The sequence below is a fragment of the Crocuta crocuta genome, unplaced genomic scaffold (genome assembly GCF_008692635.1).
Source record: "Crocuta crocuta isolate KB4526 unplaced genomic scaffold, BGI_CrCroc_1.0 scaffold317, whole genome shotgun sequence".
NCBI lineage: Eukaryota > Metazoa > Chordata > Mammalia > Carnivora > Hyaenidae > Crocuta > Crocuta crocuta.
The window spans coordinates 545,868-561,805 of record NW_027530984.1 but is presented as its reverse complement, the minus strand read 5'-3'; the positions used below and the strand labels follow the sequence as shown (position 1 = coordinate 561,805).

The window sequence follows — 15,938 nt, the reverse complement described above, 5'->3', positions numbered from 1 at the left end:
AGAGTGTTGCTTGTTCTCTGTTGTTGTGAGTTTTGTTACTTTATCTCTCTACTCATAGTGATGTTTTGAACCCTCCATTAGGTGTACTTTGATTTTTTCATTGAAGTAGTCCAGGAATGGAAAACAAATAAACAAACAAAACAAACAGAAAACAAAAACACTCAAACACACACACACACAAACAAAAACCCTGAAACAAAAAACCAGAAACATCAGCTACAATAGAGTGGAAGCAATGCTGATGGAAGAGGCCTTATCCCATACAAAGAGAGAAATGACAGGGGCAGGGGGTGAAAAAAGAATAAAAGAATAAAAATTGACCAGAGAAACTATACAGCTCAATCCAGAGAGAGAGAGAGAAAGGAAAATAAAGAAGGAAGTGGGGAAAAAGAAAAGAAAAGAAAGTCATCCAGACAGAAATACTATACAGCTTAATCTAGAGAGAGGGAGAGGAGAATAAAGAAGGTGTGGAAAATGTATCAAGAGAATGGATTGAATATGTCCTCTTAAACAAACCAACAGTCAGAGTAACCAGACTAGAGGAGAGAAGAGATACGAAGGAGAAAAGGAAGGAAGAATATATCTATATAATAAGAATTGTCCAAGAATTAAACCAGGCAATGCAACAGCGCTGGTCTGGAGGAGGGGCCATATGATTCATAAGCTTCAATCCCGCTCCTGTAGATATGAAGTTATCAGGCGCTGAGGGGCATGGTTTGTTGTAGGCCAGTCCCACCTCTACTGTGGGCCCCGCTATCCTTTCAACCGAAGTGCTCCCTTGTTGGTGATGGGAAGAAAAATGGTGACACCGCAGTTTCTCCTCCATAGACCAGGCGTCCCAAACCACTCTGTTCAAGCTGTCCTCACTGTGCCACGGGCACAAACTAGGCTGTTTGTCTTGCTCTGCCAACTCCCATGCACTGGTGCTGGAATTCAAACTCTTGCTCTGTGGGCCCCGTACAGGGGGAATACCATTCCTTACTGCCTATATGTGGTCCGCCATTGGCGGGCGCAGGCCGGCTTTGTTCTGTCCCACAGCACTCTGGGGAGGGGATTGGCTTCTCCTATTGCAGACTGCACCTCTGACCTAGCCACAGAGCCCAGGGCTGGCTTCCCTCCTCCCCAGGTGCGCGATCCTGGTAGCAGGACCTCGGTCTGGAGAGAATCCCTCAGTTAGTGATTGGCTCTTTCTCCATCCTGGTTCAAGGTTTTTCTCTTGTCCAGAAACAGTCCTATGATTCCCCAGCCTCTCCTTCTCTTCCCTTTGTCTCGCCACAGAAGGGGATCCCTCACCTCCATTCGTTTTATCTCTCCCAGTTTGCAATCACTCACCTATGGCCCATCAGGTTGTCCTGGTGGGTCCCTGGAAGCAACTATCTCTTTTCCTCCCAGACTCTCAGAATTCAAACTCTTTAGTTTCAACACTGCTTTGTTTGTGAGATGAGGGAACTTTGGATCCCCCTATTCTTCTGCCATGTTGGCCGCTCCTCCCAAGAGACTCTTAAATACAGACAACAAACTGAAGTTTGCTGGAGGGGAGGAGGGGAGGAAGATGGGTTAAATGGGTGATGGACATTAAGGAGGGCACTTGTTGGGATTTGTTAGGACCATTCCAGGGAACTAACACACACATCGACAGATTATGATTTATGTAACCATTCTCAGATACACAGGAATTTTTCCCATTTTTTTTCTCTTGCTATCGTAAGGCTAAAATCCTTGACATTCCTTCATTCATTCAACAAATATTTATTAAATATCTACTATGTGCCAGATACTCTTGCAGATAATTGGAGGTACAAGACATCAGGACATGACAAAGATGTCAGTCCTGTTGAGTTTCCAATGAATAATACACATGATAAATATGTAAATTATAGGGTATGTTGGAAATGTTATATACAACGTAATAAAGAGAAAAAGAATAGAATAAGAGAGTCTGGGATGGAAAGGTGAGATTTGCAATTTAAATAGTTTGGTTAGGGAAAGTCTTACTTAATAGCTGACTCTTGAGATGGATGAGAAGGCAGTGAGGGAGCTACCTACATAGTTATTCCAGAAAGAACTTCCAGATAAAGGAAAGGGTCAATGTAAAGTGTCAGTTTCTGAATATGTCTTTAAGGACAAATTCCTAGGAATGCAATTACCAAGTCAACGTGGTATTTTTAAACCTCTTGATAAATATTATCTGCCTGAAGCATTGCATCAGAATATTCACTGGAAATGCATGAGTAATTACTTCCCCCAAATTAAAACACTATATACAATTGTTTTTTTAGTTTTTTATGTTTATTTATTTTTGAGAGAGAGAGACAGAACATAAGTGGGGAAAGGGCAGAGAGAGAGGGGAAACACAGTTATCTGAAGCAGGCTCCAGGTTCCGAGCCATCAGCACAGAGCCTGACGTGGGGTTCAAACTCACAAACCAGGAGATCATGACCTGAGCCGAAGTCGGACACTTAACTGACTGAGCCATGTAGGTGCTCCTATACAATTGTTATTAACTGCCATGTTGAAAGGGGACAAAAACCTCCATTTTGAAATTTGCATTTTCTGATGAGAATATTTTTTGTATATCTAGTAATCATCTGTATTATTAAGATATGCCTACAATTTGAAGTATATGCTCTTTTTAAATTGCTTTTAATGTTTTATTTATTTCAGAGAGAGGGGGAGACACAGAATCCAAAAGAGGCTCCAGGCTCTGAGCTGGCTGTCAGCACAAGGCCTAACGTGGAGCTCAAACCCACCAACCATGAGATCATGACCTGAGCTGAAGTCGGACGCCCAACCAACTGAGCCACCCAGGCACCCCGAAGTGTATGCTCTTTTTAATATTGAGCTGTGATCTATATAGTTTTTAATATGTGGTAGAAATATTTTTCCCATTTGAAATTTGTCTTTTAAGTTTGATTATGTTTATTTTGACATGCATAAATATTTTTAAGTTTATGTAGTAAAATTATACTTTTTTCTTTATGATTCATTTTGAGGTAACGCTCATGTATTTCCTATCTCCAAGAAAAAGTGGATAATCAAATATATTTTTCTAGTTGTTTTATAAACCTATTTTCAATTGAGTCTACTTTGCAAAGATACTTACAAGTCTTTATGAAAGATGACTAGGATCTTAAAATTCGTTAAATTTGTGAAAAATTCAAAATTCAAATGCTCCTCTTGGGTAAAATATTTTGAAAATAGAAACAGAAAATTCAGCAATGATAACAGCTAAGATATATTAGTCTAGATATTTATTTCAGAATTTAACTCTGGCTGTGTTACAAAGTGTACATATTTGAGATAGCTTTAAAATAAATTTTAAAATTATTCTAACAACACATTATTGTACTTTTCAATATTTAATTCTATTTATAATTTATCATCTTGTATAAATACACACACGTGCATGCACTCACACACAAACACACATAGAGTAGATAGTATGTATTGACAATAAACAGAGCAAAATGTGGAGCAAAATGAAATGGATACATCAAACTCAGGGTAATAGAGTTACCCTGATAGAGCATTAAATTTAACACTGAGCTTCCTGGCTTAAAAAATATTTGATACAACAAAATCAGGTCTACCTCTGCTATCACATAACAAGTGGCCCACAGGGCTTTTATAACCTTTGCTTGATTGAATTACTGCTACTGAGAGGTTCAGTGAAGCATTTTCTACTTCATAGCAGTCTCCATCATTCTGATATTTATAAATATCACAGAGCAGCCAGCTGCAGACAAAAACTTGCATTGGGAAAATCCAGCTTTTTGAAAATATCCGATACAAATTCGTCTATGTAAAAAATCCTATTAAAATGTCAACCCCCTTCTAGGTTATCATGTAGCAGTGTTTTCTAATATCTTATACTTAAAAGAATATATAAGTACTTCAAAAATGTTTAGAAGTGTTAGTCATTCAAGATTTTCATCTGTTTATATGTACCTTCAAATATTAGAAACCTGTGTTCATGTGATAAAAAAAATAAATGACAAAATAATCAACATTTATTAACTCATCTATAGTCATTTTCTCTGGATTTTTTCTGAGTTTGGGTTTCAAAAATATGTCAGAATCCCATTTACTATACTCCACATATTATTTCAATTTTATGTTGTCTTCATTGTATACATTAACTTGTGCCAAAAATTCTTCTTGTTCAAAAGGAAATTTAAGTTTTTCACTAAATTTTGTGACTTATGGAGGGCCCATAAATATTTACTCAAGTTTTGAGTATGTAGGTATAAACTTTGATCAGTGAAGATATTTGATGGAAAAATATTTTGAATTCTTAAATTTATTCCATAAATTGGTAAAAGAACATATTTCTAAATGATTTTTAATTCCTCGCTAGTAAAACAGTGCCTTGTACTCCCTCTGCTGGCTTTGGAGGGCAGTTTAACTTAAAAAGACATTCTTATATTAGCATAATAATCTAACAAAGAACAACAGAAGCACTTAGAAACACTTTAAGTGTTACATGACTTCAACTATGACATAAATTCAAGTAAAAGTATGCACATTTATCCTCTATGAGACTTAAAACTTATAGTTCAGTGTCAGAAGAATATTTAAGGAATAGTAACATAAAATCACAGTAATCAATATAGTTTGAGGCAGACACAAGAAAAGACAAAAAGATAGTAGTAGAGCATCCAAAAACGCATATTAGGAAATTAATAAGTGGCAAGCAAGACAATGTAGTCCAGAGTGGAATAAGTTTGATAACAATGTATGTTGACATAATGAGTCACATTTTTGGAAGTAAACAAGGAAAAACCTTTACATTTTATTTCATACAAATGGAAATTCCAGATGCAATTTTAAAACTTTAAAAATAAATGTTAAACCCATATAAACACTAGAATAATATGTTGGAGAATTTCATATCTCTAGATGGGGAAAGTCTTCCTCAATAACACAAGAGATTTAAAAGTAGAAGGAAAAAAATAGTCATATTAAGCTGCATGTACATTTCATAAGAGGAAAACAGCATAAACAAAGTCAAAGGAAAGTGATTGGGGGCCATTATTGCAACAGACGTGATAGGTAAATGTATAAATTCCCTATTATTTAAAGGCTTTTATAAAGTAGTAAGAAAAAGAAAAGGAACCTAAGAGAAAAATAAAGTCTTAGCTGAGGAAATTTATAGAAGAAGTCAACAAGCATCTGAAAAACTACTCATCCTCCCTAGTAGTCAAGGAAAAGGAAAAGGAAAATGAGATGCACAATGAGAGTTACAAACCATGAACAAGATAATGAGGTTAAGTTCTGTTCAAACTGACAAAAATTAAAAATACAAAAACATCCAGTTCAAGCTGCTGCAATCTTTTAAAATATTTGACAAATCTTTAAATCAAACACACACACACATGCACACACACACACACACTTTTGACACAGTAATTCCACCTGGAGGAATCTATCCAACAAAAACAAAAGTGCCAACATCTAAGGCCATATATCTAGTGACATTTAATGTAACAAACTAGTAAAGGCAAAAACCAGGGAAGACTCAAATAACAATCAAAGATAAAATATATGGATAAGTGAATAAATGTTGGTACAATCATTCTATTATGTAATTATTTAAAGGAAAGCTATATATAGAGTTCAGAAGGAGATATGTATTGATTATATTTAAGGTGAATCATGATAAATCATTACAAAAAGCAATAATGATACCCCATTTATGATTTTTTTATGTTTGTGTGAGCATAAAAGGCATTGTGAAAGGAAAGAACTCAATCCTTTATAGTAGCTACCAAGGGCTAAGAATAAAGAGGGTGGGTGTAAATTTTTACTTTTTATTTATACATCTTTGAATTTCTTATTAGTTAAGACAAGTATCAATATGTCTGTAATTTGCTATTTTAAGAAAATAAAATTTGAATACATGAAGTATTTGCGTCTGTCTTTCAGGAAATAAGGTACATTCTGTACATATTGAAGTCATAGGGTCTATCTTTTATTTTATTTTATTTTCTTAAGTTTATTTATTTGTTCTGAAAGACAGAGAGGACCAGCAGGGGAGGGGAAGAGAGAAAGGGAGAGAGAGAATCCCAAGCAGGCTCCATACCATCAGCATGGAGCCAGATGTGGGGCTAGAACACATGAACCATGAGCTCTTGGTCTTCCATGACCTGGGTGGAAACCAAGAGTCCGATACCTAACCATCCAAGCCACCCAGGTGCCCCTAGGGTCTATCTTAATTTCTCTTTTTCTTTTATGCCTAAAAGGTGAAAGAAGCTTTAACCACCCAGCAGTGTATGCCCATGTAACCTGGGTGGAGAGAGGTGACAAGTGGCCCTGGGAATTTCCAGGATACTGTAGGGGAACAATGACACCCCAAGTACATTTGGGGTAAACTCCCCAACGTATGTTGGAAACAACCCTCTAATCCCTCACCTGTGCCAAGAACTACACTTTTACTGAGTAGGTAGTGAAAACCTTCTCAATTGCTTTCCACAAATTTCACTGGGGACTGGCTGTGATCACAGGTGCCAGCAATACTGACTCAAAATGGCCTCAAAATTATTCTGGAAAAATACTGCAGCATTTTTTTCCCCTCAACTTTGGCTGCACATTAGAACCAACTGGGAACAAACAAATGAGTACTGTACTCAAGCTGATTGGATCAGATATTTGGACTTGAGATTGCTTCTACTGTTTTCGTATTTTTTAAAAGCTCTCCAGATGATTCAGAAGCAGAGGGCTGAGAAACATTAACAGGGTAAGTACTTTAAACCTGGTGATAAGATGGTAACTGAAATCCACAGCTTGCCTCAGCCAGGCAGCCTAAAGGAGAAAGAAGATGGTTATGGTGCCAAGGAGGAAAAAAAAAAAACAAAAAAACCTGGAACTCTAGATACACTGCTGTATTTTTCCATGTTCTCTGTTTAAAAAAACAGCTGAATTATAAAAACAGTTGAATTATAAGCTGGGACTATTATGAATAATGTTCACATGTCCATAGAAGTCTTTGTATGAATATAGACACTTTTTTCTTTTTTTAAGTGAATATTTTGGAATAGACTCACCAAATTGTATGGTAGGTGTTATGTTTAACTTTTTTAAGACTGCCAAATTTTTCCAAACCGTCTGTACCATTTTAAATTTTCACCAGTAATGTTTGAGGGTGTTAGGAGACAATTTTTATGTCTCTTTTATGTTTCCCCACATTTGCCAGCAGAATTAACCACTCGTTTGTTTCAGACTATCTTTTTTTAAAAGTATGTTTGTATAGCGAACCTCCTTGAACAAGCCAAGAGAATGTTTGTTTACTCTCTAGTATAATAAAAATACTATCTCTTTCTGGGGCAAAGGTCAGCAGATTTGCTTGCAGCCCAATATGAAAGATTTCTATTTCCTAAGCTTAGGGCTCTTCAGGTGTGATTAAAAAAAGAAAAGCAATACAGTACACATAGCACCCACCTGGCTCTCATTGCATCACTCTGTGGGAAGTATGGCTCAGGGAACTGGTACAAGAAAACAACATCCTGGGTGCACCTGGGTTGTTCAGTCATTCAGCAGCCGACTCTTGATTTCAGCCCAGGTCAGGATCTCAGAGTTTGTGGATTGAGCCCCACAGTGAGCTCCTTGCTAACAGTATGGAGCCTGCTTGGGATTCTCTCTCTCTCTCTCTCTCTCTCTCTCTCTCTCCCTCTCTCTCTCTCTCTCTCTCTGTCTCTCTCTCTCCCTTCCCCACTTACACTTTCTCTCTCTTTCTCAAAATAAATAAATAAAGATGAAAAGAAAGAAAAGAAAAGAAAAAAGAAAAGAATACTCTGGCTACACTGTTGTTATAAACCATCCTTTTGTTTCAGAGTCAGGAATCTTGTGTCTTCTGCCAGCATCCACAAAATATGGAAGACTAACTTTGTTAGCTTGCAAGTAGGGTAAAATCTCAGAACTTTCCATTTTTTTTACAGAAGATTCCAGATTCTTCACATCCTCCTCAACTTTGGTATTGTCTGTTTTGGATTTTAGCCATTCTAGTAGATACTATTTAATGTGAATTTCCATAGTGACAAATGATACTGGGCATCTTTACATGTGGCTATTGCCAACCATGGATCCTCTTTGGTGATGTGTCTATTCAAATCCTTGGCCCCATTTTTAATTGGATTTGCTTTCTTATTATTGAGGTGTAAGAGTTCTTTATATATTTATCTTTATCTCTTTATCAGATATATGATCTTCAGATACTTCAAATACTCCCTGCCTGTGGCTTGTGTTTTCATTTTCTTATTGATGACTTCCTAAGAGCAAATGTTTTTATTTTGGTGAGGTTTAATTTATCAATGTTTTCTTTTATGGATCATAAACTTGAACCAAGGTCACAAATATCCTCCTATGTTTTACTCCAGAAATTTTATAGTTTTAGCTTTTACATTTAGGTCTATGAGTCATTTCAAGTTTTATGTAGATCAAGGTTCTTTTTTCTTTGCATATGGATATCTTATTGGTCCAGTACCATTTATCAAAAAGAAGCAATGCTTTCCCCATTGAATTATCTTGTCACCTGTGAGTAAGAAAGAGATCTTCATGCCTGGGTCTATTTCTGGACCTTATGCTGTTGCATTCATCTTTATGTCCAATTTTATGCCAATAGCACAATGTCTTGATTACTGTAACTTTGTAGCAAACTTTGAAATCAGATGGCTAACTTCATTATTTTTCTCTTCTTTTTCAACATTTTGCTTATTCTAGGTCTTCTACAGACTTTTCTGCTTTAACAGCAGTAGCAATAGGCCAATTTAGGATGGAAGGTAGGAGTTGAAGTAGGAGTTCTATTCAAAGGGTTAAATAAAAAGAGATGCTATATAATGTGTTTGACATTAAGACCAGGAACATGTGTACATGAATCTGGTTTGTGCAGAATAAGTTATTTTCCATTTGCTGTATCAATGAATGGGAACCTAGTTTTATTGACCATTTGGTGATCTCTCCTCATTCTGTTATTTTTTGGCTGCTCTAATAAATTAACTACTTCCATTCATCAGTAATTATCAGCTTTCTTCTTTCCTTTCATGTTTTCTTTAAGGCTCTGCTACACACTGCATGCAAAAAATGAATCAGTATCAAAGACTCATTGAAAGGACTGTACCAAGTAACCATTCTAGAAATAGACTCACAGTTACAGACTTTGGAGTTTAAGTGAACATTGCTCAGACAATTTTCAGACTGCCCAGAGGACTGAATTACAATTTTCAGGGATCATTTTAGTCCAAAAGCAGAAAAGTTCAAGAAAACATATCCAGAAGTATAGGAATTAATTACATAGAATCAAATACAATAATGAGGCATATTTAATTGTAGTGATCTCTCTTGGCATACTACTATTAATATTATTTCTAGAGGCCTATTTTCTTATGGATTTGTGAGAGCCTTTTCCTTTCCTATTAATCTATATCTAACCTTCAAGGTAGTAGATTCTGATTTTGTAAATTGAAGTGAGACATTTAAAATATATCTGATTCTCACTGACCTCTCAGAATTCAGAAATAGATGCTTTTATCAAGTCTTCTTACTATTCATGGTAATGCATTTATTTCATAGGTTCACTAAGAATCCATCAATAACTGGGGCACCTAGGTGGCTCAGTTGGTTCAGTGTCAGACTCTTGATTTCAGTTCAGGTTATCATCTTCTGGTTCATGGGTACCAGCCCCACACTGGGCTTTGTGCTGACAGCATGGAAACTGCTGGGGATTCTCTCTCTCTCCTTCTCACTCTGCCCCTCGCCCATCTCAAAATAAATAAATAAACTTTAGGGGAAAAAAATCCATCATTGCTTTTATCAAGATGTATTTGACAAACCCATGGTGGAATCAAGGTCACAATGGAGTATTACACTTAATAATAAGCCTCAGAAGTTCACCAGAAGGCATATGTATGGAAACTATATTCATAACACTCTCATCCAAATGGGACTGGCACTTATATGAATTACAATATGCCAGTCCCACAACTAACAAGAAAAATCATTTCCTGGTAGGTCAGAGATCTTAGATTATTTGGGTGATTTCAAAGAGGAAAGAATTCACCAAACCTATAGACATTGCAAGAAATGTATATAAAGATACTTTTTCTTTAACGTATATTTATTTCTTTTGAGAGACTGAGAGAGTGTGCTCGCACACACAAGCAGGGGAGGGGCAGAGAAAGAGAATTTCAAGCAGGCTCTACAGTGTAAGGGTAGAGCCCCACGTGGGGCTTGGTCTCAAGAACCATAAGATCATGATCTGAGCTGAAATCATGAGTCAGTCACTTAACAGACTGAGCCACACAGGCACCCCATAAAGAGACTTCTTTTTTAAAGGTTTAAATTCCAGTTAGTTAACACACAGTGTAATTTAAGGGTTTTTGTTTTGTTTTGTTTTTTGTTTTTTTTTTTTTTATTTCTAGGAGAAAGAGAGAGAGAGAGACAGCGTGAGCAGGGGAGGGTCAGAGAGAGAGGGAGCCACAGACTCCGAAACAGGCTCCAGGCTCCGAGCTGGCAGTCAGCACAGAGCCCAACGCGGGGCTCGAACCCACGAACCGCGAGATCATGACCTAAGCGAAAGTCGGACGCTTAACCGACTAAGCCACCCAGGTGCCCCAACACACAGTGTAATTTAGTTTCAGGTGTACATTATAGTGATTCAATACTTCCATACATTACCCAGTGCTCATCACACAAGTGCATTCCTTAATCCCCATCACCTATTTAAACTATGCCCCCACAAACCTCCCTTCTGGTCACCATCAGTTAGTTCTCTATAGTTAAGGGTTTTGGTTTGGCTCTCTCTCTCTCTCTCTTTTTTCCCCTTTGCTCATTTGTTTAATTTCTTAGATTCCACATATGAGTGAAAGCATGTGGTATTTGTCTTTTTCTGACTTATTTCTCTTAGCATAATACTCTGTAGTTCCATCCATGTCATTGCAAATGGCAAGATTTCATTCTTTTTTATGGCTGAGTAATGTTCCATTGTATGTATATACATCACATCTTCTTATGCTACATTTTCTGGAGTCAAAATAAAAGAGTAAATAGAGAGGATTTTAAAATTCCAATGCTATGTTTCTTATGAAATTTCCAAACAAAAGTTAATTTTCTATACTTAATTTCCCTAACTCTATATGCTCTATGAGGCTTGTATTTTCTCTTAGTGCATCTACGTAAATAATAAGGTCAAAGCACAATGAAACTAGCCATTTTAGGATTAGGGATAATCTTTGAAGATTGCTTATGATCATAAAAGGAAGACTCTTAAGAAAAATTATCCAAAAATTGGAGTAACAGATCAATCTAAGGAACATTTCACTATCTGGGGGAATCAATAATGTTACTATTTATTTAAATCGTTATCTACTATTTATAGAAGACCCAGACTTTGTGATTTTGCTTTTTAACTTATATATTTGTATCTGGCGTTTTCTTTCAGTAAAAATAAAGCTCCCCAAATTATGATTTTATTACTCTTAGACTATTAACTAGTTTTATATCTAAGCAGCAAACTTATTCAGTATTTTTTCTAATAACAGTAAAACTACTATTCTTTTGAACCAGTTTAGACTTCCTGCTAGTTACCTCGTTAATGAGTTGAATATATTTTGACAGGTGTTCGTTCAATATTTTGTGATAATCATATTCTTAACCTTTAGAAAAATATACTCTGACATATCCATGGCACAAAATTGTTAAAAGCCCTTGCTAGCTAATTAGGGAAGTCATAGACGTCTATCTATGAAACTGTTAACTGAAATTCATTCATTTATGTATTCAATATGTCAATCAAAAGTATTTATAAACATCTACATGAGGAAGTTTCTCTCCTAGACATTACGGTGGTAATTATGGTACGCTATTTTCCTTCATATAAGAATGTGCCATATAAGAGAATTTACATCACCCACAGAGACATCCAATAAACAAAATAAATAAGAACTGTTATTATATACTTATAAAAATATACCTCACTATTTACTATATTATAAGTTAAAGCCACACAATTTCAAAACATGTGTTTACTTATAGTTAATGAATAAATCAGGTCGTAGGTAGGTTTACATGCCAATATAACTAATGTGGTTTGCGAAAAATAACTTCATTTTTGAAAATAAAAACTTATAGTAAGAAAAAAGGCATTGTTTCATACTTTTGCAAAACTCTTTAATATCAGGCTTAATAGAAGACAGTTGGAATCCCATACACGCTTCTGCATTCACTTTGTTGCAATATGCTGTTTGGTTGAAGTATATGAAGAAATTTCTGCTTCATATAGATACGTAATTGGGGAAAGAAGGATTATTTTACTAGCCTTTTCAGATAATTTAATTTTTAATCATGGCAACCAGTTCACAAAATTCCACATCCATCAGGCTGGCAGCGTCCTTAGTAATATATTTCATAGTGCTTTCATAAGAGTAATATTCTTAAGTACCTTTCTTTGGGGTATGGGAAGAAGGGGCTGAGAAGATACTTTCCAACATTTCTTCTTTTTGAGCGTCTTCTTTAGCCTTTGGACTTCTTCCATTACAATGTGCCAGCAAAGTTCAGTCATTTCCAGTTTATAAAGTAGGTATTATTGATGGGTCCAGTCTTCAGTTAGCCGATTACCAGGTTATTAAGTCCTCTTAAATATACCTGTAAAATATCTCTCCTATAACATTACCTATACCCTGTATGTGGCATCATGGTTCAATTCTTACCGAATCATAAAAATTTTAGTATAAATAGATTATGTTTATATAAGAGTAGCAGGCAAGGGAGTTGGAGAACTAAGGAAGAAGTAGGCCATGGAAGGACTTCTATGTCATAATGAGAAGTTCATTCTCCTTTAATTTACGGCAAAAGAAAAAAATCTGGGATAGCTGGGCCCTTTATATTTCCATATTATTTGCACCGTTGAAATTGAATGCTCAACTTGAGAAAATGCATTAATACAAAATCAGCACAAAAGATGTGAATTTTAATATGTTAGCACATCCAATTACAGCACCACAAGGAGAATTAGGAAAAAAGCAGCTATAAACATCCAGCTGCAGAGTTTAAGCAGTCTCATGCTGTGACTTTAGAAAATGCAAATTATACATTCTCATCTTACAAACTAAAATGCATTATTTTAAAGGCCAATCTATATTATGACCTGGAAATTGTAAACTTTAAACAATTCAGGAAATTAATTGAGTCTTTATCTTGATCAATTGAGTAAATGTTAAACTACAATAGGGACAGGCCAACATATGTGAAAGTCTCCCTAGCTCAGCTACAGTACCACTTATTAACCAAAAAGTGTCAGGGTGAGACATCCGTAGTCCCCCCACCCATGCTATATTACCTGTATACTTTGTATTAACTGTACTTTAATATGAATTTTATATCAACTGTAAAATGTGATGGTAAAGCATAGCCATTGGCCTTCAATCTGTGTTATGGTGACATTTAATAATATCTATACATTTAATAATGTATACATTATTAAATAATGTATTAAATTAATGTATTAAATAAATACATTTAATAATGTATAGATTACTCTGTTACTTTCAAATTAAATGTAAGCTAAATTAATCACTTGTAGTCTTTCATCATCTGAAAATATCATTTTTTAATAATTTGTTTTTAAGGATAAAATATGATAAAGAAGTAGTCTTCTATGAGAAAAACAAAGTGATATCCTAATAAAATATACACGTGATGTCACATCCCTGAATTTATTTATCTTATTTTTCTTCACTCAGTGGCAACTCTCTGGCTCATTTACTTTCACCCCCAAATACAAGACATACCCTTGAAGAAGAATCTGCAGTACAGATAGAATAGACACAACTCTCATGATAAAGTGTTAACACTTTAGTTGCTAGGGAGGATAAACCCATCTTTGGATCTTGAACCTCTATGAAGCATTATAGAACAGGACATTTGTGAAACAAGACCAAGATGGGTGAAAAAAAAGCAAACACTTTCCCTTTCTTTTCCAAACTCCATAAGGGATTCTTCACACCAGAGAGCCTTTAATAGTCGTGTAGCTTTGGTTCAAAAAGGACATATTTATTAGAAAGAAAGAACAAATATCATGTGTTCCAAGAAAAGGATTTATTAAATATCAGGGTGCTAGCTGGACTTTTCTGTTACTCTGAAATTAACCATTACATTGTTAATGGTTCTTTATATCCCCATTTTCTCTACAACCTCTGGCCTTGAAAACCACATTCTTAGATTCCCTGATTTGGGTTTCCATTCTCTCTCTCTCTGTCTTTCTCATCTCTCTTTGTTGTTATTGTTATGGCTTAAGGCACTTAAAATTCTAAAAGATCATTTTAAAATCTAATGTTAATTATTTTAAAAAAATATATAATTATTTTATTTTTTTCTCTTTTCCTTAGATTTTTTAATATTTATTCATTTTTGAGAGACACAGAAAGACAGAGCAGGAGCAGAGGAAGGGCAGAGAGAGAGGAAGACACAGCACAGAGCCTGATGAGGGGTTCAAACTCACCAACTGTGAAATTCTGACCTGAGCTGAAGTCAGATGCCCAACTGAGTGAGCCACCCAGATGTCCCCAAAATAAAATTATTTTCTAAAGTCACCTTTTATTACTGTAAGTCTGGATAAAATAGAATGTTCTAGAGAACTTAAAGTTTCTAGAAGCATACTGCAATATATCAAGATATTATTGGAAAGTAATGTGGTAATTACTTTGTTTCATGTTATTTTAAAGCCTAAGCCAATTTCATGAAGTAATTTTAGCTCCATCTCCCATTTGTATGAACAACCATTTCAAATTAATTGGGAAAATAAAATATCCTTTTCTAAAAAATGGTGGGAAATGTTATAGCTTTATGGTAATATGGTTAAGAACTTTCATCTTTTAATAAATCTATGTAAAAAGGGGATTGGTGGGGCACCTGGGTGGCTCAGTGGGTTAAGCGTCCAACTTCTGCTCAGGTCATGATCTAACGGTTTGTGAGTTTGAGCCCTATACTGGGCTCTCTGCTGTCAGCACAGAGCCTGCTTCAGATCCTCTGTCCACCTCTCTCTCTGCCCTTCCCCTGTTTACCCTCTCTCTCAAAAATAAATAAACATTTTAAAAAAGGGGGTTGGTGAAAATAGATATTCTTTCTTTTTAAAACTGAAAGATATAAAATACTGTTTTTTTACATTTTCTTTCCACTAAAATTGATTATTTAGTGTGATCCTAGAAAATTAAAAAAATGTTAATATTTATTTATTTTTGAGGGAGAGACAGAGAGAGAGAGAGAAAGAGAGAGGGAAAGGGTGAGTGGTGGAGGGAGGGAGAGAGAGACAGAGAGAGAAAGAGAGAGAGACAAAGGCACAGAATGTGAAGTAGGCTCCAGGCTTTGAGATGTCAGCACAGAGCTCCCAGTTCAGGGCTCGAACTCACAAACCATAAGATCATGACCTGAGCTAAAGTCACACACTTAACCAACTCAGCCATCCAGGCACCCCGAGAATTTTTTTAAAAGCTTGACAAGGAATACTTTGCATTATTCATTTGATATATATTTATGGTTATAGTTAATATGTCACAAATTGCCAAATATTTAGTTTAACAGGAAATGTAGTATGAATTTCTGTATGGGTATTTTGTACAAAACAGAAATCTGTAAAGAAAAAATTATCTAAAAACTTTTTAAAGATTTAAATACAAAATTCATTTACATTGTTTTTAATTTTAGGATAGTCATAACCTGAAAGCTAGTAACTCAACTAATTAAAAGATTATGATAGTTCAATATTAAAATATATTTAACTATAAGCCATTAGAATACTGACTTATCAGACCAAATAATGATGTAAAAATATGTTTGTAATATAGTAAGGGAAATATACTATACTGGGGAGATGTATACCAATGCAATAATAGTTCATAATTCTACATAATTTTCCTTTCTTAAAAATATGTATTTTCATCTGACTCTAATAT

At 35.3% G+C, this 15,938-nt stretch overlaps 1 protein-coding gene across 2 annotated transcripts in view; it reads right to left on the bottom strand.

The window, feature by feature from the left end:
• The window catches only part of CCDC59 (coiled-coil domain containing 59), a 46,768-nt gene that overhangs the window by 12,499 nt on the left and 18,331 nt on the right, over window positions 1-15,938 (bottom strand). Inside the window, exon 4 of one of the 2 annotated variants that reach the window (XM_077770195.1) lies at window positions 12,320-12,633. The exons of the other annotated variant lie outside the window; for it this stretch is intronic. Coding sequence (XP_077626321.1) covers window positions 12,595-12,633 — 39 coding nt within the window. The 3' untranslated portion in view covers window positions 12,320-12,594. Of the gene's footprint in view, window positions 1-12,319; window positions 12,634-15,938 lie in introns of those variants that run through there. 2 annotated transcript variants of the gene reach the window in all.